The sequence below is a fragment of the Urocampus carinirostris genome, chromosome 17 (genome assembly GCF_059441175.1).
Source record: "Urocampus carinirostris isolate Australia breed hairy pipefish chromosome 17, RoL_Ucar_1.0, whole genome shotgun sequence".
Lineage (NCBI taxonomy): Eukaryota > Metazoa > Chordata > Actinopteri > Syngnathiformes > Syngnathidae > Urocampus > Urocampus carinirostris.
The window spans coordinates 4,200,234-4,224,726 of NC_142365.1; the positions used below are offsets into that span (position 1 = coordinate 4,200,234).

The 24,493-nt window shown below is 40.5% G+C and overlaps 2 protein-coding genes across 2 annotated transcripts in view; one reads left to right on the forward strand and one right to left on the reverse strand.

Annotated features, from left to right (window-relative positions):
* The window catches only part of nectin3b (nectin cell adhesion molecule 3b), a 56,903-nt gene extending 49,481 nt beyond the window's left edge, over positions 1-7,422 (forward strand). Inside the window, exons 6-7 of the mRNA XM_088321096.1 lie at positions 532-676; positions 5,029-7,422. Coding sequence (XP_088177222.1) covers positions 532-676; positions 5,029-5,326 — 443 coding nt within the window. The 3' untranslated portion in view covers positions 5,327-7,422. The remainder of the gene's footprint in view (positions 1-531; positions 677-5,028) is intronic.
* Positions 7,423-15,427: 8,005 nt separating this feature from the next.
* On the reverse strand, positions 15,428-24,176 carry rtn2b (reticulon 2b). The gene is made up of 7 exons (XM_088321300.1): positions 24,084-24,176; positions 21,298-21,505; positions 19,111-19,249; positions 18,965-19,034; positions 17,644-17,690; positions 17,512-17,570; positions 15,428-15,843 (listed from the first exon to the last, which is right to left on the reverse strand). The coding sequence occupies exons 1-7, from the start codon at positions 24,094-24,096 to the stop codon at positions 15,747-15,749; spliced, it is 633 nt and encodes a 210-aa protein (XP_088177426.1). The 5' UTR covers positions 24,097-24,176; the 3' UTR covers positions 15,428-15,746.
* Positions 24,177-24,493: the final 317 nt, after the last annotated feature.

Sequence of the window (24,493 nt, forward strand, 5' to 3'; positions counted from 1 at the left end):
TGATTAAATCAAGCATTTCTATGAGTGTTTGTATGCTATTTTTGTCACCTTCCAGTCTTCGGGAGCGTTTCAAAGTTAGAAAAACTGGAGTTAAAATTGGTTGGAATTTTGTTTCGCTTACCCCGGCCCAAGCCTGAAGACAACGGTGACCAAGAAGGCCAGAAGCCATCGTCGCATCCCCGGCCAGGAAACCTGGCCAAACCGATCCATGGTTCTCGTTTTCCCTATCCCTCGGCTGAAGGATGCGGACAAAAAGGATAAAGACTTCTTAGGAAGGTTTTCTTTTTCCTTCCCAGCCAGGTAACATGGCCAAACCAATCCATGGTTCTCATTTTTCCCATCCCTTGGCTGAAGGATGCAGACAAAAAGGATAAAGACTTTTCTTTGGTTTTGTTTTTTTCTTTCCGCCATGCTGCAAACTTGACATTCATCTACAACAGAAGCCATATTTAGATAATATGGTGTGTTTTATTTCACACAGGCAGTTTTTCAGGCCTACCCAAATAACATTTATTGTTTTTCTCCTCTCAGAGCAGTCTCAGGCCCAAAGGTCAAACTCCCTGGCAGTGGTGGGGGCAGCGATGGGAGCCGTCCTGGCCCTTTTCCTCATTTCCGTCTTCATCATCGTCCTGGTGACGTCCCGCAAGGCCCCAACGCCGGCCTTTTCCGACAAAGTGTAAGTCAAAGACATCTGACTCGACGGGAAAGAGGACGGACCGAAAGCCATTCCCCTTGAGCCTGGTTTGAAGCCCGTCAGCAGAGAGGGAGAGAGAGAGAGAGAGAGATACACAGAGATACATAGACAGACGTAGAGAGACTGACACAGAGATACATAGACAGACGTAGAGAGACTGACACAGAGAGATACACGGACAGACGTAGAGAGACAGACACAGAGAGATACATGGACAGACGTAGAGAGACAGACGTAGAGACAGACACAGAGAGATACATGGACAGACGTAGAGAGACAGACACAGAGAGATACATGGACAGACATAGAGAGACAGACACAGAGATACATGGACAGACGTAGAGAGACAGACACAGAGAGATACATGGACATACGTAGAGAGACAGACACAGAGAGATACATGGACATACGTAGAGAGACAGACACAGAGAGATACATGGACAGACGTAGAGAGACAGACGTAGAGACATTCACAGAGAGATACATGGACAGACGTAGAGAGACAGACGTAGAGACATTCACAGAGAGATACATGGACAGACGTAGAGAGACAGACACAGAGAGATACATGGACAGACGTAGAGAGACAGACACAGAGAGAAACATGGACAGACATAGAGAGACAGACACAGAGAGAAACATAGACGGACGTAGAAAGAGAGAGAGGGAGATAACAAGACAGACGTAGACAGAGAGAGAGAGAAATATGAGTTTTGGAGTCGAGTGCTGAATTGGGTGAATAGGGGCCGGGCAGGGTAAAAATGGCTATGGTTTGCACAGTCGCCTGAAACGCAAAAGGTCCCCGGTTCGAGACCGGGTGGACACACGTGTTGGCCTGGAGAGGGATGGGCGTCACCAGGCTGTACTTGCCCAGGACACGCCACAGGAAATGGTGCCCTGTGTCATTTAAGGATCCAACCAACCAGTGCCTTGGCAAAATACAAGAGGATAAATGTAAGCCAATCCCGTGGGTTTGGGCTGAGAGGGTCAGGGTTGGGTTTAGGGGTAAAGGTTAGCAGGTGAGGATAGAGAAGGGGTCTTAGACCTTTTTAAACTATAGTGCCCTCAGGCACCAAGTTGAAGACCTCTTGGAGTAGAGGATAGAGAAGGAGTTTGGGTTAATTTAAGAGTAGATAGGAAAGTGGTTAGGGAGTTAGTGGGTAGTTTGGGGTTAGGATAGGGTTAGGGGTTATTGTTAAAGGTTTAGGGGGTTAGGGTAGAGGATGGGTTAGGGTTGTGGGGTTAGGGTTTGAGTTAGAGTGACTTTGGAATAAATAGAGTGTGTTTGGGTTCATGGGTTGGGGGGATAAGGTTTAAGGGTAGAGAGTGAAGGTAGATGATAGTGAAGGGGTTAGGGTTAATTTGGAGTTAATAGGAAAGTTGGTAGGGGTTTGGGGTGTTGGTTTAGGTTAGGGTGTTGGGGTTAAAGGGTTAGTGTTAGAGGGTTAAGGAAGGGGTTAAGGTTAGTGGGTTAGGATAGAGGATAGAGAAGGGGTCTTAGACCTTTTTTAACTAAAGTGACCCCAGGCACCAAGTTGGAGACCTCTTGGAGTAGAGGATAGAGAAGGAGTTTGGGTTAACTTAGGAGTAGAAAGGAAAGTGGTTAGGGAGTTAATGGATAGTTTGGGGTTAGGATAGGGTTAGGGGTTATTGTTAAAGGTTTAGGGGTATAGGGTTACGGGGTTGTGGGGTTAGGGTTTGAGTTAGAGTGTGTTTGGATTTATGGGTTGGGGGGATAAGGGTTAAGGACAGAGAGTGAGGGTAGATGATAGTGAAGAGGTTAGGGTTAATTTGGAGTTAATAGGAAAGCTGGTAGGGTTTTGGGGTGTTGGTTTAGGTTAGGGTGTTGGGGTTAAAGGGTTATTGTTAGAGGTTTAAAGGGTTAAGGAAGGGGTTAAGGTTAGTGGGTTAGGATAGAGGATAGAGAAGGGGTCTTAGACCTTTTTCAACTATAGTGCCCCCAGGCACCAAGTTGGAGACTTGTTGGAGTAGAGGATAGAGAAGGAGTTAGTGGTTAGAGGGTTAGTTTGGGGTTAGGGGTTTATTGCTAAAGGTTTAGGTGGTTAGGGGGTTACTGGGTGGTGGGGTTAGGGTCTGAGTTAGCGACTTTGGAATAAATAGGAAAGCCGTTAGAATGTGTTTGGGTTGATGTGTTAGGGTTGGGGGATTTAGGGTCAAGGATAGAGAGTGAGGAGAGATTATAGTGAAGGAGTTAGGGTTAATTTGGAGTATATAGGAAAGTTGGTAGGGGTTTGGTGTCACAAGCTAGAAAATTGAGACAGGACCCAATAGCGTCCGTTTTATTGAAAAAGAGAGCAGTGCTTGCTTCCACGATCCGATGATCGACAGACACTGGTAGCAGGTGGCAGGAACGCCGAAGTGGCACTTCCGTGTCGAACGAGGGCAGCAGGGATACTGGTCGCTAGCCGGGACGGGAGAGCAAGGGCGGTATCGAGTCCAGAAAAGAGGTCGACAACAGGTATCAGGCAGGAAACGGGGCAAAACAGGTCGATGGTCGGGAAGGAAGAGCAGGGCAGAAACGGGTCCAGAAACAGGTCGGCAACGGGTATCAGGCAGGAGAAAACGGGGCAGGAAAATGTCGGTAGGTAAGGAGCTTGCCTAGCTGGGAGCATAGGTTCACAGACGGTCTGACAGCTTCCTCTTGGAACCAATCAGCGCTCAGGGCCAATTGGGCAGTCACAGGTGCCCTGAATCGGCAATCATGACATTTGGGGTGTTTGTTTAGGTTAGGGTGTTAGGGTTAGAGGGTTAAGAGGTTAGGGAAGGGGTTAAGGTTCAATAGGAAAACTGAAACACTTGATGAGAATGCAGGACTTATGTTTTTGGTCCAAGGACAGGAACAAAAAACTGAAGAGTGACACAGCAGAACCGCGAATTGCAGCGCTGTAATAAAGTTAGCATCCTAGAGCGTGACGGGCCAGACATCCCGTTGGGACCAGAGGGCATCGGGGCGGACCTCATCATTTTCCTTCATCACTGACACAAGTGTCTAGCACAGCATCGACTGCTATTTTTACAGAGAAAATCATTCCGTGTTGCACTATTTTAGATCACTCAATTCAAAATATAGACGTACACCAGAATTTTGGTTTATGAGGTTTGGGTTTTTTTACAAAAAATATTGGTCGATATATGAAGAAACCCCAGAGGATACCACTAGAGACTGCTCCTCGCTCAAGATTGCTCACCGCCAGCATCAGCTTGTCCAGTTTGTCCATGCAAACTATTACAGGCTAAAAACAATTTAAAAGTGCTGTAAAGAAAAAACGTGTGTACGTTGCTTTAAAATTAGAAAGATGAAGAACAAAGTAAGCAATAGAGAACAAGAGGGAACAGGAATAAGATAAAGAAAATCAAGGGAGAGAAGTGAGAGAGAGCAAGAAAGTGAGATAGAGAAAAGAGAACAGGAGAATGAGAGAATGAGCCAAAGTAAGAGATGGAGAAAGAGACGAGGACAGACAAAGAGACAGTGAAATATAAAAGTATGGAAAGAAATAAAAGAGAGAAAGCAAAACAAAGAAAAGCAGAGACAGAGAGAGAGAGATGGCAGAGAGGAAAAAAAGAGTAAACGAGAGAAAAAGAAGAAGAGTGAGAGAAAGACATATTCAGAAAGAGAGCCAGAGAAAAACAAAGAGTAAAATGAGATGGACAAAAAGTAAGCAAGAGAGGGAGAAATATAGCTCCAGTTGCTTTGTGAGTGGCGCCAGTGGGCATATTTTAAATTTCTGCAAGTTTTTCTCTTGTGCTTCTCTGAGTGTTAAAAACCTTGGCGGGCCTTATTTGACAGCATTGCTTTATACGCCTGCTCATGAAACATTCTATGTTCATTATTGAGACACTTTAAGATGAAAAGCCTCAGAACAAACGTTTTACCCAAAAGCTCTAGCAAAGCACTGCTAGCAATTTGATTGGGTGGGCAATAAGAATGAGCAGAGCTATACACAGGGTCCTCTTTCTCCTCGCCCAGGGCAGTCTGCACCACAGTTCAATACGTTGCTGTCCTCGTTTGCAGAATTTTGTGACATTTTTTATAATGGAACTTTGCTTGCACCTTGTTTCAGGACAAAATGAGCCTCAACAATCTTGGGTAACTGCAGGAGCAAAACTTGATTTTAAGTGGAGAAAATGAAAACTCAGAATAGCACCACAGTGAAAGAAAATGTGCTAAAGAATTAGTTTTTGTTTGGAGAGCGGGTTTGGCTGTTTTGATGGATTTTGTCTTTATAGATATGGTGTGGCTCTGTCTGAAAAAAATACCTATATTTGTACTTTTATGGCTCTTTTGTTTACTGCCTTTTTTTTATTGCTTTTAGGATCGACCTCCCCCCAACACACAAGCCCCCTCCCCCCTACTCGGAGCAAGCGCCCGCCGTCCCATTGCGCCCCCTGCAGGTGGGTCACCTGTGTCAGCAGGTAAAACCGGGACCCCTTCATCCTCAGCATCACGTCACGGACGCCGCTCAGAACCGGAAAACCGAACGATCTCGGGAGACCGCCCCGAACCGGCAAAAGACCCCCCATTCGGTGAGACCGCCCGGTAGACCCGAGTGGGTTTCTCACGGCAGGGGGTCGGACGGGGTTTACATTAACCCCCGCGAACACTACGTGTGATGTCACAAAACCGGAAAACTCTTGTCGAGGAAACTCCCCTGGGGGGTTTTCAGGAGTAAGGGTCTCCATCTTCTTGCCATAGATTGCCTCGCGCGTTAGTTTACATTTCGAAAGCACAAATCGAAGAGACCCCGGGCCACGCCCCTTTACAGTAATCCCTCGCCGTTTACTTATCGCTACTTTGCAGTTTTTTAGCGTGTGTGTTCTACAATCTAGTGCCCCCTAAAGGACAGTTGAGGTGCCTGCAGGCCCATTGTGATTTTGAGTCTATTGAACCCATTTTCAAGCATTAACCCGGTAATAACATAGTAACAACATAGTAATAACACAATAGCTTATTTTAGAAATTTAAGTAAATAAAATCCATCCATCCATTAACTGCACCGCTTATCCTCAGCAGGGTCACGGGAGTACTGGAGCCCATCCCAGTTATCTTCGGGCAGTGGGCAGGGGACACACAGACAAAAAAAATCTATTGGAGTAATGGTCATTTTTAAGGCAGCTAATTAAGAGAATACTATTCTTGTTTTTTTAAGCTACCTTTGAAGCTTAGTAGCTAGCTTTCTTTCCACCTTTTTAGCTATTTAGCAAGCTATCTAGCTAGCTTTTTACATTTGTTTTGCATGCTACCTAGCTAATATTTGACTTTTGTCCTTTATAGCTAGCTATCTAGCGTTCTTGGTCATTTTTAGCTAGCTATTTGGTCCACGCCAACCCACCTCGTCTCAATTTATTCAAAGTAACTCACCGTTCCTGAAAAATAACGCCGTTATTCCCAATGCTGCTTTTTGGGATGTACAACTAGGACTTTTTGGATCACACACAAAGTGCATTTCTCTTGTTTTACTTTCTACTTTGTACGCTACACTTAGTTTGAAAGTGAAGTTCAGCTTCATTTGGTACTGTGAATTATTTGCCAAAGTCTGCTGAGTTTACTGCAACAATATTCAGCAAGGACATCTCGCATTTCGGTTCGCCAATTGGAGAATGTATACAAGTATATTGTATACAGACGCTGCCCTACTTACGAACGAGATTCCGGACGGTCGTCGGTAAGTTAAATTTGTTGGTAAGTTGCTCCATTGCTATATTTTGTATGTTTAAGGTTTGTATAAGTAACCTGTATTGTTTTGTACTAAAAATATAAACATTTCATAAAGTAATGCTCTATAAAGTGAAGTTCAACTTACTTTTGGAAGATGCGTTTCAAGAGGTCCTCCTCCGTGGCTGAAAAAAAGCGATCCGACCATTTTCTCCACCGCATCAAGTTTTCTTATTCCACTTTCAGTTCAAAAGAGACAGCTCGCCTCTTCTTTACACTTGACATCAACCGTATCGGATGGATGCATGAGATATAAAACAGTAAATACGTCAAAGTTCTTAGCGCGCTAGAGATACAGTGCAGTGTGTATACACCCAAACCAGGAAGTACAAGCCGGATTTCTTCTTTGGAGTGGATGCTGGGTGACCTCTCACAGCGCCACATGCCTGGTAGTGGCAGAAAGGAGTACTACAGTACTGTCCTGTACTTGTAAAAGGTCCACTATACAAAATCTAACTTACAGCAATGTCGACACCCCGCAAAAAATGTTCGGATATACCGTTTTTCGTAAGTCGAATGGTCGTAAGTAGGGGAGCAAATGTGTATATATTTTAGGCTAGCTCATATAGTGAAAAAAATCCTAATTCCGGGCAGTCGTGCCTATTAACTCACAATTTTAATTGCGGGGTAGTTTGGCCTTCCTCACAATAATTCACGACAGCAAGCGATGAATTGTGCCTTCTGCTTCTTATTCTCATGGATGGATGAAGTGAAATCATTTGGCAGTGAAACAATGTGATTTTGTTTCTGTTCATGGTTTATTTCCAACATGAAAAACGTAAAACCTGGAGAATGATCACAGCATCGCTGGTTTCAGCCTGTAATCCATATCGCATTTATACGGGGTGCCGTCTGGGCCATCATTTTTTTTTACATATCTTTATGAACACAAACAAATCACCAGAGGGTGTGAAAGCGTTTGACATATGTTTATGGGTGTATTTCAACATCTATGCATGCATCTCAGCACTGTGAATAAACATGTCTCACTTAAGTGAATGAGCGCTTTTGACCAGTGTGTTTGGAAGCATTTGACATGGGTTTATGAGACCCTTTCAGTACTGTAAACTAGCATGCTGGTATGCCAATGCAAACCTTTGACCAGTGTGTCTAAGCTTTTGACATAGGTCTATAAGCCCATTCCAGTACTGTAAGTGACCTCGTTTGACAAGTGTATAAAAACTCAAACCTTTGACCAGTGTGTCTGAAAGCATTTGACTAGTGCGTGTAAGTTTTTGACATGGGTTTATGAGCCCATTTCAGTAATGTAAATGAGCATGCTGGTATGCCAACGCAAACCTTTGACCAGTATGTCTGAAAACTTTTGACCAGCGCATGTAAGCTTTTGAAATGGGTTTATGAGCCCATTTCAGTACTGTAAATGAGCATGCTGGTATAGCAACGCAAACCTTTGACCAGTGTGTCTGAGCTTTTGACATAGGTCTATTAGCCCATTTCAGTACTGTAAGTGACCTTGTTTGACAAGTGTATAAAAACTCAAACCTTTGACCAGTGTGTCTGAAAGCATTTGACTAGTGCGTGTAAGTTTTTGACATAGGTTTATGAGCCCATTTCAGTAATGTAAATGAGCATGCTGGTATGCCAATGCAAACCTTTGACCAGTGTGTCTAAGCTTTTGACATAGGTCTATAAGCCCATTTCAGTACTGTAAGTAACCTCGTTTGACAATTGTATAAAAACTCATACCTTTGACCAGTGTGTCTGAAAACATTTGACCAGCTCATGCAAGCTTTTGAAAAGGGTTTATGAGCCCATTTCAGTAATGTAAATGAGCATGTTGGTATGCCAACGCAAACCTTTGACCAGTGTGTCTGAAAACATTTGACTAGCGCGTGTAAGCTTTTGACATAGGTCTATGAGCCCATTTCAGTACTGTAGTTGAGCTTGTTTGACAAGTGCATAAAAACGCAAACCTTTGACCAGTCTTTCTGAAAGCATTTGACTAGTGCGTGTAAGCTTTTGACATTGGTTTATGAGCCCATTTCAGTATTGTAAGTGAGCTTGATTGACAAGTGCAAAAAAGCAAACCTTTGACCTGTGCTTGTAAGATTTTGACATTGGTTTATGAGCCCATTTCAGTACTGTAAATAGGCATGCTGGTATACCAACACAAACCTTTGAATAGTGTGTCTGAAACCATTTCGCCAGCGCAAATAAGCTTTTGACATAGGTTTATGAGCCCATTTCAGTGCTGTAGTTTAGCTAGTTTGAAAAGTGTATAAAAACGCGAACCTTTGACCAGTGTGTCTTGTCGCTGTTGCCATGGCGCCCAATTGGCCCCGCCCGTGTGGCGCCATCTGCGGCTCGTTGACAGATTTGCTTACCTTCTATTAAAGCTCAGCGCTCTCACACTCCCTTGGCCTGTCCGGCAACGAACCTCTGCCCCGCAAGGCGTGGGTTTTGACTCGGTCCTGTTTTCCTGTTGGTATTTCCTGTCTGGTATTGTTCCCGTTTATTTTTGTCCTGTTTATTATTCTCTTCAGTTTTCGTTCCCGTCTAGTTTGTCCTGTTTTATTTCGATATCCTGTTTCATTATTGATCCTTCCTGTCCGGTATGGACCCCGTCTGTCTGATATCTACTCTGGCAATCGTTATCGATCTCGTCGGCCTCTGGCTTCCTGTCATTCCACACCAGAGTGCTGCCTAACGTGCATGACTCCCCATTTCCCGTAAAATAAAAGGCTTGTGTGAGAAACGTCACGCATTTGGGTCCTGATCCTGTTCCGGTTCTTGACATATCTAAAACTATTTCACCTGTTTTTGACATGTTTCCTTTCACTCTTCTGTATAAGAGTATTTCAAGTGCTAGCGTGAGAGCCAATCCTGAATTATGGCCAAGACGCATACATTTTAAGAACGCTGTGTAAAAATTCGTCCTCAATCGATTAAAAAAAAACCCAATACCATTCTATGTTTGTATTTTGCAGAGATAATTTACTTTCACAAATCTGTAGCTGATTATCAGATACACTTATCAGGGAGATTATTTACATTATGAGTGTATGACTGCAATTTACACTTTATTGTAAGACTTTTGACAAGATTTGGAAAATGTACTTTTTAATTGTTTGTACAAAATAGTTTAGTAAATAAAGACTCAAAAGAGCATAAAGTATCTGTTTTTATTTCGAAGATTTTTATAATCACTGTCGGCCAGGGAAGATTTTAGGTTCAGAGCTTTGGGGGTGCTGAGCAAACTACAGCCCGTGGGCCACATGTGGCCCATCAGGTTTCTTCGTCCGGCCCACCCAACAAAATGGTCCAAATACAATGAAGATATATATATAATGGTAAATATAATATTGTGCATCAAAAATACTAATAATACAACAAGATTACTACAAAACGAAATCTCAAATTTAGTGCTTAAAACAGGAACCTAACATATTTTATTTTCATTCTGATAAGCTAAAAAAGAATATGGAAATACTACTACAGTAATACTAGGATATAAAAATACAATTACATAAATGATGCAACCGAAATACAACAAAAATACAACTACTGTAATATTAAAAAATACCACAACGATACTATAATGGAAATACTTTAAAATACTTCAACAGAAATACTACAAGAGTACAACTACTGTGTGTGTGAATTTCCCTATGGGGATGAATAAAGTATCTATCTGTCTACAGTAACATTATAATACAAAAATACCTCTACATAAATATTACGACAGAAAAATACTACGGAAAAAAGTACTGCAGAAATGCTACAAAAATACAACTACAGTAATACTAAAATAATATTACTGATGTACTACAAAAATTATACTATGGAAATATTTCAAAAGACTACAACATACTTCAAAATAAAAGTACAGTAATACTATAAAAATACTACATATATACTACAAAAATTTGATTGCAGAAATACTACCTAACTACTACAATACAACAAAAATACTAGCGACAACTACAAAAATAAACAATAATAGTGCAGCAATACAGTACTACAGAATTATGACTACAGAAATAAAATGAAGGTACAACTACAGTAACATAATACAAAAATACCGCTGCATGAATATTACGACAGAAATACTTCTACAGAAAAAGTACTGCAGAAATGCTACAAAAATAAAACTACAGTAATACTAAAAAAATGTTGGATATACTACAAAAATGGTACTATGGAAATTCTACAAAATACTACTGTAGAAATACTACAAAATACTTCAAGATAAAAGTATAGTAATACTATAAAAATACTACATATATACTACAAAAATTTGATTGCAGAAATACTACCTAAAGTCTACAACAAAAATACTAGTGATATTCTACAAAGATTTTACTATGGAAGTACCACTAAAATACAACTACAAAAATAAACGACAATAATAGTGCAGCAATACAGTACTACAGAATTATGACTACAGAAATAAAACAAAAGTACAACTACAGTAACATAATACAAAAATACAGCTGCATAAATATTACGACAGAAATACTTCTACAGAAAAAGTACTGCAGAAATGCTATAAAAATACAACTACAGTAATTCCTTAAAAAAATATTACAGATATACTACACAAATTGTACTATGGAAATACTACAAAATACTTCAAAATAAAAATACAGTAATACTGTGAAAGTACTACAGAAATACTACAACAATCTTACTGCAGAAATACTACACCAATACCACAAAAATACAACTGAAATAATGCTATGAATAAATATCCTACTTTGGAAATACCACAAAAATACAACTGCAAAAATACTACATAAAACACTACAAAAATAAAACGACGGTAACAGTATAGCAAAATACGACTACAGTGATACTACAAGTCATTTTTATTTGTATAGCCCTTACAAAAATTATACTATAGAAATACTACGATGCAAAGCTTGGACTCAAATGGACTGAACCCTTTCAAGGAAAAGAGAGTTATAAAAATACTATATGTTTTGGGTTTGCTCAAGTAGTAAACAAACATTTCTAGTATTCACTTAAGCTGATTTAGACGTCAGAGTTCCTCTGAAACCACGCCCCCCTTCCCACAAGACTGAGCGCTACAACAGCGACACTATGTGGTTACATGAAGAGCTGAAGGTACCGAACACCACTATTTTTCGCCAGTTAATAATTTTGCTCCTTTTATTATATGTTTTTCCACTAAGTCTTTTGCTCTTGCTACTGCTAGCTGCCCCACTTAACCACCAAAACGAGTTCCTTCTCTCAGAACAATTCGACATAAAATATAGTTGTAGTTTAATTTTTATAACCAAATGTTTGAGAAGTAATCGTGATTCCTCTTTTGAAGTGAGAGTATTTTAGCAAAGGAAATTTATATGATTTTTAAAGACCGCTGTGTAATATTTGACCACCAGATGTTGCTGTATTGTGTAGTGCTACAAAGCTCAAGGAAGAATATAAACTACGGAGGCTCAAGTTGACCATTCCATGCCATTTTTTTAGGTGAGCCTCATGTCAATATTCCTTCAACTATGAGTATATATACAATCAATATTGTTTGTCAGTTTGTTTGTTTTAAATTGAATGAGTAGTAAATATTCAGGGTTGGGTAAGGTTAATTAAACTTGATTACTTTCAATGACTTTTGGATGACTCCAATACCAAATATGCTAATAAAAGACAAAAGAAACTATCTGAATAAAATGACTCGTGCAGGCTTGGGGAGTAACGGAATACATGGAAGGGCAAAAATGATGTCGGCAAGCTGTTTGGATTTATTTTCATTTTGTTTCTGTCGCATTTGATATTAGTTTTGCCGGAGATCAAAGAGATCAAAGCCAGGAGAGAAAGCTTACCACGTGTTGTGAGTCATCATTTTATTCATATTGAGTTTCTTTTGTCTTTTATTAGCATATTTGGTATTGGAGTCATCCAAAAGTCATTGAAAGTAATCCAGTTAAAGTAACCCTACCCAACCCTGTAAATATTACACAATGTCAACTCCGTTTGGCTCTTGGGCAAAATCCAGACTTAAGTACACAATCCTTTGTAAAAGCAAGTCAGATCTGAAAATGTACTCTAAGTGTGTTCCTATTGTTGTCAACTGAGATCCCTTTAGGTCTGGAATTGAATGCAAATTTCATTTATAAACCTTAAGAAATCAATGGAAAGGAGTCATATTATTTATCCTCTGTGAAGAGCTGAGATTACCTGAGATGTCCATATTGTATAGACATCAATTTGCAGTTTTACATACCATTTGTCAGCAACCACCGCCAGGCCACGGACCAATACCGGGCCGTCGGGTATTTGTTACCATGCCGCATGAAAAAAACAATAATTATAATAATAATTTGCCCTCATTTTTTGCTTATACTATATTTATTCACAAAAAATGCAATTTTTTTCACCTCCAAAAATCTCAAATTTTGAGTGTTCATTTATTCAAGGATTTACGGTACTATATCACCATAATTGACAATGATTGACCAATATTGCTGACAAAGATTGACCAGCATTGGATGCAATGGGATTTGATCCTGGAGCGCAGCAGCGAGCGAGCCAAATCCTAACTGCTAGGCCACAAAGATTGAATGTGACATAGCAAAATGCATTCGATTTGATTTTAACTCTTGTTCATTTTTGACGCCCTTGACCACGGGAAGTCTCAAAGGTCTGTACAGACTACTATTACACCATCCCCTGATCTGAAACCTACATGAGGGCAAGGAAAAACTCAGCATGAGGAAAATGAAGAAACCTCAAAAATGGTAATCCTCCTTCCAGGCCAAAATGAATGTTGCAAGGGGATCGACAAACAATACACAGATATCAACAACAAGAAACATAGGCCATTCATAAGCTATAGAATAGAAGTGTGTTTTAAGCCTAGATTTAAACAGCTCCACGAGGTTGCAGATCGAATCTCAGATGGCAGGGCATTCCACAACACAGGGCCCGAATGGCTCTCGAGCCGGCAGATTTCTTCTTGGCTCTTGGGATCACCAGCATTTTCCGAGCGAATACTCCGAACAGAAACAGAGACGGAAAATTAAATCTAAAAGATATGAGATCATCACCCTATTGTTACTCACAGCACCTTGTTGTACAACATTGTAATGGAGCATTATGGGAAAGAGTTCAGCCAAAACAGTGAACAACAGGGTACCGTGAGTGAAAACAGTGTGACGATGCAATAAAATCGAATGCCGTTTCCTGTGTCATCTACATCCCTAGTGGTTAGTGATTACAAAATGGATTTAGGAACTTACAGTGCAGCAAGGCATTGAGGCTAGGACCTTAACTCGGGCCTTTTGGCTGAGAGTAGGTGTCCCGGCTCCTTGGCTTTGTAGCGTATTATGAACTGACCGATAACGGATAATGGATAACTAATAAAGAAAATAGAACAATAACCCTTAAAAATACCCCCCCCCCCCCATTCAAGTCAGGTAATATGTGATCTCCACTTCCAGTGGCTAGGACCTTGACTCAGCCTCTTGGCTGGGAGCAAGTGTCTCGGCCTAATGGGTTTGCAGTGTATTATGATTTGACCGACAATGGATAATGGATAATTGACAAAGGACATAGAACAATAAACCTCTACAAAAACCCCCATTCAAGTCGAGTCAAGTCATTTTTATTTGTATAGCCCTTAATCACAAAGAACAGTCAGCCTTAAATCTGTTCCATGGTACTAAAAATATTTTTAGACTACTGCTTTTCTCCCATTATACACGACTAGTTTTTTTCTTTTGTTCCTTCAAATCTAAACAACAAATAATCTTAACTCGGGACTAGGATTTTAGTCTATAGCTGCTTTATCTTGAAGCGAGACTAAATAAAGGGTCCTAAAGATTGCAATACCTTTTCATTTTGGGAAAGGTTTTCCTCTTCGAGCACACATTGTCCTTTTTATTCTTTCATATTCTGGAGACTGATTGTTTATTGCACTTAAAAATAGTGTGCACGATACGTTTTACCGATTTTTGATGTCAAAAGATTGGCATGGATGGTTTGAATTGATCTATTTTACCCTTGGTTGCTTAGTTGGGGTCTAAAATCAACCCCAGGGGTTGTTATTCAAAATTTTTACAAAAAACAAAAAAGTAATATTGTCATTAACCAGCAGGGTTGGGTAGGGTTACTTTAACTGGATTACTTTCAATGACTTTTGGATTACTCCAATACCAAATATGCTAATTAAAGACAAAAGAAACTAAATATCAATAAAATGACTACATTTAGTGCAGGTTTGGGGAGTAACGGAATACACGGAAGGGCAAAAATGATGTTGGCAAGCTGTTTGGATTGATTTTCATTTTGTTTCTGTCGCATTTTATGTTCGTTTTGCCACAGATCGAAGAGATCAAAGCCAGGAGAGAAAGCTTACCACGTGTTGTGAGTCATCATTTTATTCCTATTGAGTTTCTTTTGTTTTTGATTAGCATATTTGGTATTGGAGTCATCCAAAAGTCATTGAAAGTAATCCAGTTAAAGTAACCCTACCCAACCCTGGTAGCTGGGTAGGTAGGTAGGTAGCTGGTAGGTCAGTAGGTAGCTGGGTTGGTAGTAGGTAGCTGGGTAGGTAGCTGGTTAGTTAGGTAGGTAGTTGGGTTGGAAGGTAGGTAGGTAGCTGAGTAGGTAGCTAGGTAGGTAGGTAGGTAGCTGGCAGGGTTGGGTAGGTTTACTTTAACTCGATTACTTTCAATGACTTTTGGATTACTCCAATACCAAATATGCTAATTAAAGACAAAATAAACTAAATATGAATAAAATGACTACATTTAGTGCAGGTTTGGGGAGTAACGGAATACATGGAAGGGCAAAAATGATGTTGGCAAGCTGTTTGGATTGATTTTCATTTTGTTTCTGTCGCATTTTATGTTCGTTTTGCCGGAGAACAAAGAGATCAAAGCCAGGAGAGAAAGCTTACCACGTGTTGTGAGTCATCATTTTATTCCTATTGAGTTTCTTTTGTCTTTTCTTAGCATATTTGGTATTGGAGTCATCCAAAAGTCATTGAAAGTCATCCAGTTAAAGTAACCCAACCCTGTTAACTAGGTATTCCTCATAAAACATGTTTATAACATGAAGCTATCGGAAGAGTGCATGTACTAGTAGGTCATGCATCCCAAGTCATAAATCTTGACTTTACATGTGAACAGGAACATAGACCTGTTTCCACCTAAAAAACTACAAAAACTGTGATCCTGTGTGCATGATGTCCCCGTAATCCCGCTTTGCCCACACAAAGCGTTTCGTGAATCCAATAGCAGTTTCGTTTTGGGTCGTCATCCTGGGTTGGGGGGCTCCCCCAAACCCAAGGCACCATCTCCGAAGTTCTCCTTTCGACCCGTCCGAAGTTGTTTACTTCTCCTTGGTTTTCTGTTTGGAAGCTGGCGGGGGGGCAGCTTTGGAGGCCTGAGCACGGGCTGATTTGACCGCATCGTACACCCCCGAACACCTGAGCAACATTTCATATCAGTCAATGCATCTACAGGGCCTTGCAAAAGTATCGACCCCCAAGAACTTTTTGAGGTATTGTTATATTTCAGGCTTTAAACGTATAGATCAAAAAACAACACGAGACACAATCTGAAAAGAAACTACCTTTGAGTTAATACTTTGTACAAACTCATCTCATCTCATTAGCTGCACCGCTTATCCTCAGTAGGGTCGCGGGGGTGCTGGAGCCCATCCCAGCAATCATCGGGCAGTGGGCAGGGGACACCCTGAACTGGTTGCCAGCCAATCGCAGGGCACACAGGGACAGACAACTCGCTCGCTTATTCACACCTAGGGACAATTTTGGACCGGCCAATCCACCTGAAATGCATGTCTTTGGAATGTGGGAGGAAACCGGAGTGCCCGGAGGAAACCCATGCAAGCACGGGGAGAACATACAAACTCCGCACAGACAGTCCGGTAGCTGGATTTGAACCCACACAGTAGGTTCCCAGGACCTTAGAACTGTGCCGCCGTGCTGCCCTTGTACAAACTCCTTTCCCGAGAAGTCTTTGGGTGTGTCTTTATGTAGGGTTAAGCAATCTTAAAATAGAAACATTTGCCCATTCTTCTTTACAAAACCTCTTAAGCTCCTTAAGGTTTGATGCTGATGGTTTGTGCAAAGTATTTTTCAGATCTTTCTACAAATGCCCTATAGGTCTGGACTTTGGCTTGGCCATTCTAACACCTTTTATATTGTTAGTTTTATGTTTAGGGTTGTTGTTCTGTTGGAAGGTAAACCTGTGCCCCATTCTCAGGTCTCTTGTACACTCCAACCGATTTTCTGCTAGAATCCCCCTGTTTTTGGCCGCATCCATCTTTCCATTAATCGTCTTGCTGAAGAAAAGCAATCCCAGAGCATGATGCTGCCACCACCATGTTTGACAGTGTGTAGGGGGATTTCAGGGTGATGTGCAGTCTTACGTTTACGCCAAAAGTAACCCTTTGCTTTGAGCCCCAAAAGTTTAATTTTGGTCTCATCTGACCAGAGCAGTGTCTCCCATGGGCCTTTTTAGGGTGTACTCTTTTAGATAGGCATTTCTTCTTGGCTCTCTTCAAAAGAGGGCAGATCTATGCAGAGTAAGAGTTACCTTATGCACAGATTTTCCCACCTTGGCTATGGATGTCTGCCTGTCATGTGATGTAATCATGGGTCTGTTGGTTGCTTCTCTGATTAGTTTTCTCCTTGTTTGGGCTGAAAATTTAGAGAGACAACCAAGTTTTCATTCGTTTTCTACTCTCTCTATTTTATTATTATTGCTTGCAGAGTTTTCTGGGAAATGTGTAAATGTTGCGAAATAAGTCATCCAAGTCAACATTGGATCCTTCAGAAGTTATCAAGGAACTTTTGGAGTCAGTTAGCTGAGCTGAGAGTACACTGGGCCATTATTTTAATACTTTGCAGTTTATTTGTTGTAAATATAATATAGGATGTTGAAATAATTTAGTTCCGCTTGTTGATTGTGTCTCACATGCCGTTGAGCTTTAAAAAATATGGTTTTCTTTAGATTTGACTTGACTAGATTTCAGTTTGAAGCCTGAAGTGTGGCATATAATTATTGGGGGGAGCAATACTTTCACTAGGCTTGGATGATATGCACCAACTCATTTTTTGAAGAAGACGTACCAAGTATTGATTTTCTTCTCAATTGCTTTACAAGCTCTGATGATCCTCCTTATTCGTACCTGCCATGAGACAATACAAGGTTTAAAAAATAGATCTGTTATTGTAAAAAGAGATCCATGTTGTAAATGGTACCTGCTGTTTTTTGTAGAGTAGAGGAAATGAAAAAAGGGCAATCACAGCTAGAATATGAATACACACACAATTATGATGTTGAAAGACAACTAATGGGACAAAAGTACCAATTTTTTTGGCTTTATAAGGGGGGCGCTTGCGTATTTTTGACAATTTTTCTACTTTGTAATAAGAAAAGTTCTCATTTTTGTTTTCTAGATGAACATAATAGTTTAGAAAATGCGGTACCTTAAAACTAGAAAAAAAATCGAATTACTGAATATTCTGGCCACAGAAGAGGTACCAGGTGCACGGTCAAACTGCCTGACAATTACTTTTATACTAGGAGTGAGGTCCCAAAGACCAAAACCTGAAAGAAAATGAAACTAAGAAAGCTGAAGTGGAAATTCCCCAAATAAGGGTTTTCATCCAAACTTGGAACTGGAACTGATATGACAAACCCATTTTCTGGTTACAAAATAAATAAATTAAAAAAAAGACTGAGATAGTAAAGAATTTGAATAATAACTTTCCCCAAAAATTAAAATAAGGAAGTTAATAATTTATGACTATATGAATTGTAAACATAGTTATAGATAATTATAAAAAATGAAATAATAAAGAGAATATAAATTAAGAAATAATTGAATCAATCAATTGCCTGAAGTCACAAAAAAAACACAAATTGACCACCAATTCACTAAAACGCTGGAAATTGCCAAACGATGCCACAAGATGGCGACTCTTATTAGCATATTCATCTGTCCCAACGATGTACTTCAAAAATTGTTTCTCCAATGATATTTTTCATAAAAACAATGGCTTAATTCTGAAAAAATATAAATAAGCTGAGTTTAAAGGGACAGTGTGTTTTATTCAGCACCAAAGCTGTACCCTCAAAACCAACCTGGAGAGGGATGAGTGCAACCAGGCTGTACTGGCCCAAGACACACCATAGGAAGTAGTGCGGTTAAGGGATCAGTGAACAATGAACTACTAAGTTGTAAAGAAAACTTTATTTAAAATATATTATCCATTTAAAGATTAACTAATATGATATAAACGTGCATTTTTTTAAATTCTCGTAACCTAAGAAATCTGCATGTCTTCTCTAAATCAAGAGCCTCCTTGTCTGCCATCTTGCTACTACCCAAAATCAAAAACTTTGCTAAAGGGAAAAGAAAAACGGTGCTATATAGTCACTCTAAGTCTCCCTAGTTTGTGTTTCTCCTTGTGCTTTTTAGCACTCGTTTTCAGCAGCATCAAAGAACACAGCGACATCTAGTGGTCAAATAATGAACACTGTTACTTCAAAGGAGGAGAAAAATAGCTCCGAACTTACCGGCTATGACCAGGGTCAGTCCAGCGGTAAGAACGCCAACGTAGCTTAGCAGGTACAGCAGCAAAACAAACTAAGAAAGAAACGCAGCAAAATAATGAGTAAGATTTCCGAAACGAATTAAGCTTCCAAACATCCGGGCCTCCGACCTTGAGCGAGTCGATGACGCTGTCGATAAAAAGCAGGCGTTTTATTTCCGTGACGGCGAACGCGAGCAGCAGCACGACGTCCTCTACTAGAATCACCGTCTCCTTGTCTGTCAGAGAGCCGTCGTATTCCAGGTACGACCTGCAAACAATTTTGGATTCGTATTCATCAAAAGTGCATGTTAGCTTGATGCTACTGTAGGAATTCCTTGCTGGAGTTTGGCTACTTTGCAGATTTTTATTGATTATTGTGTGTTCTGCAATCTGATAGGCTAAGCCAGGAGTCCGGAACCTTTATGACACAAATTTGAGAGAGCCACACCATATATATAAAGACAAAATTCAACAAAACTCCCAAACTCGCTCTCGGACAAAAGCTAATTTTATTTCACTGTGTTAAGTGAGATGATTTGATAAAATATATGAAATAATAATTATGCAAGAGCCTGTGTCCCATATCTGTCATGAATCGGAACAGGAGGAGAACCCAGATGCGTGACTTTTCACACAAGCTCGAGGAGATCGATACCAATTGCACGAGCAGATATCAGACAGATGGGATCGATACCGGACAGGACTGGAAAGACAGGATTAATATCAAAACTGGATATCAAAATTAAACGGGACAAACTAGACTGGGACGAAACTGAAGGTTGATATTGAACAGCACAAAATGTACGGGAACAATACTGGGCAGGAAAGTAACTTTTTAAAGTAACTCATGAACCGGAACAGAATCGGGACGCAAATGCGTGACGTTCTCACACAAGCTTTTATTTTACGGGAAATGGGGAGTCATGCACGTTAGGCAGCGGTCTGGCGTGGAAAGACAGGAAGCCAGAGACCGACTAGATCTATACCAATTGTCTGAGCAGATACCGGACAGATGGGGTCGATACCGGACAGGACGGGGCAGACAGGATTGATATAGAAAGAGGATATCGAAATTTATCAGGACAAACTAGACGGGAACGAAAACCGGAGAGAATAATGAACAGGACAAAAATAGACGGAAACAAAACTGGAAACCGATATTAAACAGGGCAAAATTAACGGGAACAATATCGGAAAGGAAATATCAACAGGAAACACCACCGAGTCAAATTATTAATTAGTGATAGTATTAGCAAGCTAACAGTAAGTCAAGACATCCAGTCATTTTTTTCTCGTTGCATGGACTTTTTAGTAATTTTTATATAGTTTATATATTACTTTCTTGCTCTACCAATCAAATAAGGAACGAGATATAGGTTCATTTATTTGTAACTATGACTGTGCCTTAGCAGACACAATCTATCACTATCTATCTCTATCTATGTATCTCTCTCTCTGTCTCTTGCTATCTCTCGCTATCTCTCTCTCTCTCTCTCTCTCTCCCTCTATTATCTATCTCTATCTATCTCTCTATCTCTATCCCTCTCTCTCTCTCTCTCTCTCTATCAATCCCTCTATCTCTCTCTCTATCTATCTCTATCTCTCTCTATCTATTTATCAATCTATCTATCTCTATCTATTTATCGATCTGTCTCTCTCTCTCTCTCTCTCTATCTGTCTCTCTCTCTCTATATATATATATATATATATCTATTATCTATCTCTATATCTATCCCTCTATCTATCTCTGTAGCTATCTCTCTATCTATCTTTATCTCTCTATTTATTTCCATCTCTCTATGTCTATCTATCTCTCTATCTATTTATTGATCTGTCTCTCTCTCTCTCTCCCTCTCTCTCTATCTGTCTCTCTCTATCTCTCTCTCTAATTATCTCTCTCTCTCTCTATCTCTATCTATCTATTTATCTATCTCTATCTCTCTCTCCCCATCCCTCTATCTCTGTATCTATCTCTCTCTATCTATCTATCTCTATCTATTTATCGATCTGTCTCTCTCTCTCTCTCTCCCTCTCTCTCTATCTGTCTCTCTCTATCTCTCTCTCTAATTATCTATCTCTCTCTCTATCTCTATCTATCTATTTATCTATCTCTATCTCTCTCTCCCCATCCCTCTATCTCTGTATCTATCTATCTCTCTATCTATCTATCTATCTCTATCTCTCTATTTATTTCTATCTCTCTATCTCTCTATGTCTATCTCTATCTATTTATCTCTCTATCTCTATCTATTTATCTGTCTGTCTATCTCTCTATCTCTCTACCCTCTGTACAGTCAACAAGGCAAGGGGACTCACTGGAAAGGGTGCAACCCGGGGTTCCAACGCAGCACCTCCAGCAGCTTGTAGTAGAGTCGCAGTGGGAAGGTGACGCACATGACGCCCAAAAAAAGGTGGCAAAGCAGCGTGATGGCGCTCAACTGGAACAAGCTAGCCAGACACAGCACCAGGCCCGTGAACACCACACCGGTCCGGCTCGTGCTCCTCCAGTAGATCAGGTCCGTCACTGCACAGGAAAACGCACTTCCTCTATTTATTTATAAACTCACTTCATTGCTTTCCCCCCTTTCTTTTATATTCAAGCACTAAATCGATCAGCCATGACTTGTTGCCAGGGTCCGAAATCTACCTAGAGGCCTTCACAATCATCCCTGCAGGCCTTGTAGTATCAAATAAGCTGTTGCTTTAACCCAGTGTTTTCAAGCCTTTTTGAAGCAACGTACACTTTTTTTTATAAAAAGGTTCCGTGGCATACTGTCCGTCGAAAATGTTTGAAAATGAAGTTATGTCAAATATTTCACTGTACTACCTCATAAGCAGATAATTAGTATATAAAAAGAAATAATATTTCAAATAAAAAAGAATGATGTGCTTTATTTTTATTTATTTTATACAGCGCAATCTTAAACCGCTTTGTTAAACAAATTAAAATCAAATGGACTATGCTACCTCATGAGCAGATAATTAGTATATAAAATTCTACTGCCACCTACTGATATGGATGACTATTACAGTTCCTCGTCTAAATATAGCAAAAATACTGAATAATGGCCTGATTTTTTTGGAAAGTTAAAATTGGTCAAATTCCAGCGGCACACTAGACAAGGTCTCACGGCACACTAGCTGCTTGAAAAACACTGCTTTAACCAATCAGAATTCGAGTTGGCAACACCACGGCCTTCTAGCAGGCGTAGGGAAACGTCACTGTTTTCGCAAACTATGATTGGCTAGTGGGTGGTAATGCATCAAAGAGTACGAAAAAGAATGATTGGCTACTGATAGTGTGTACCAGTCAGAGCTAGCAAACTGTATATATATATATATATATATATATATATATATACTGTAGTTGTGTTGATTGGCGGTTTGAAAGTTTTCTTTTAAAGATATTTCGCATGCAAATTTTATATTTCAAAATTTTGAGCTTTTAAAGAGTCAGAGAGAGGTAATAGATTATTAAAATGTGTGACTGAGTATGTAGTCATTATTAGTTTCACTATTTAATCGTATATATTTGCTTTGATAATCACATTTTTCATGTAGTTGTTATAAATGCCCATTGTATTTATGAAGTATTTACTCAATGTATTCATAAGTATGTATTTTTTCATATCAGTGTAGTTACCCAGCAATAGTCTCAAATTATCATAAAACCGTGAAGATTAAAACAAAACATTTTTTTAATGAATGATTTTTTTACCCACTGTGATTCTTAACGATTCTTAACGTGTGCCCTGCGATTGGCTGGCAACCAGTTCAGGGTGTCCCCTGCCCACTGCCCGATGATTGCTGGGGTGGGCTCCAGCACCCCCGCGACCCTACTGAGGATAAGCGGTGCAGCTAATGAGATGAGATGAGATGAGATTCTTAACGATACACAGTCCCTTAAGACTTTTACATTAAGGCGGGACCTCAAACTGTCATCCCCCAGGCCGCAATTGGTCCAGGGGCCCGAGTTTGTGACCCCTAACTACACCTTTCAAGTCAGTCTATAGTGTATACTGCAGGCATGTCAAATTTACAGCCCGCGGGCCAGATCTGGCCAGTTGGATGAGTTAATACGGCCTGCCATAAATTTCTGATTATGTCAAAAAAGTCTCTGGGTTATTTCTATCAAAAGTTATGATTTTTTTTTAAATAAATGCAAACCAAATGCTCTCTTGGGCCGCTAGAGGGCAGTGTTGAGTTTGTATATAGCGTGGTGAGTTGGTTCAGGTGTAAAAGCATATTCATTTGACTTAAAATTCACCAGTTGATTTTAGTTTAGTTAAAATTTCATGTTCCAAACATGAAAATCGTTTTTTCCCATTGTATATGAATAAATGTGTTTAGACTAGATCCCTTGTCGATTCTAATATGTAGAGTAGGTTTCTCATGTAGGTTCAATTCTTTCCATCCATCCATTGTCTTCTGCTTATCTGGGGTCGGGTTGCAGGGTCAGCAGTCAGGGAAACCCAGACCTCCCTATCCCCAGCCACTTCACCTAGCTCATCCGACGGGATCCTGAGGTGTTCCCAGGCCAGCTTGGAGACATAGTTACTCCAGCGTGTCCTGGGTCGTCCCCGAAGCCTCCCTCTGGTGATACATGCCTGGAACACCTCCAGAGGGAGGCGTCCAGGATGCCTGAGCCACCTCAACTGGCTCTTCTCTACAGTGAGTCCCACCTGGCTGACCCAGCTTCTCACTTTATCTCTAAGAGAGAACCCAGCCGAGTCACCCTGCGGAGGAACCTACTTTCAGGATCTTGTTCTTTGGGTCATGACCCAAAGTTGGTGACCTTAAGTAAGGGTGAGAACGTAGATCCACCGATAAATCAAGAGCTTTGCCTTTCGGCTCAGCTCCTTCTTCACCACGACGGACTGGTAAAAGGTAGCCTGAATGCTAAAGCATAACTATAAGAAAAAAGCTAAAAACTGACGTTCTTTTACTGATCCGGACCACTTCGGAACCCAAAAGTCTAGCTCCGGCTCAGGAGCCAAACTGAGTTTGACATCCCTGGTTTCCTGTTTATTATTGCTAACAATTTTGGATATACAGTACATATTTTTACAGCTTTAGTGTTGTAAGTCCATTTGTTTTCTTACGTTTGCTGGCCATTTCGGCGCCGGTCCTGTTCCCGCTCCTCCGCTTCCGTCTCGCTCGCCGTGCTCCGCCGCCGCGCTAAGCTTTTTTTGTCCGCCCTCGGCCAAGTCAGCGATATAAGGACGCCGCGGCCTAATTTTATCCCATATTGAATGGCCCAACTTTGAATTCCCACACACACTCTGTGCACCCGCAAATTGGAAACATGATGCCTCGCATGTACTCATCATCCTTCGGCTTTCGGACACCTTCCCGTTCCCCCTTGAGAACGTATTTTCATTTGTGTTTCATTTACCGTATTTCCTAGAAAATAAGGCGCACCTAAAAACCTCAATTCGGCCAGCTATTTGAAAGTGCACTTTATAATCCGATGGATAAAATTGGAAAGTTACAATGAAATCATACTGTCAGA

Bases quoted from the DNA above. Each gene is read 5' to 3' on its own strand.
- rtn2b (XM_088321300.1), bottom strand. The intron at 19,035-19,110 runs GTCGGAGGCCCG...TTTCTTTCTTAG, and splicing joins GCGTCATCGACTCGCTCAAG to TTTGTTTTGCTGCTGTACCT. The intron at 17,691-18,964 runs GTAAGTTCGGAG...TTCATATTCTAG, and splicing joins ACTGACCCTGGTCATAGCCG to CTGTGATTGCCCTTTTTTCA.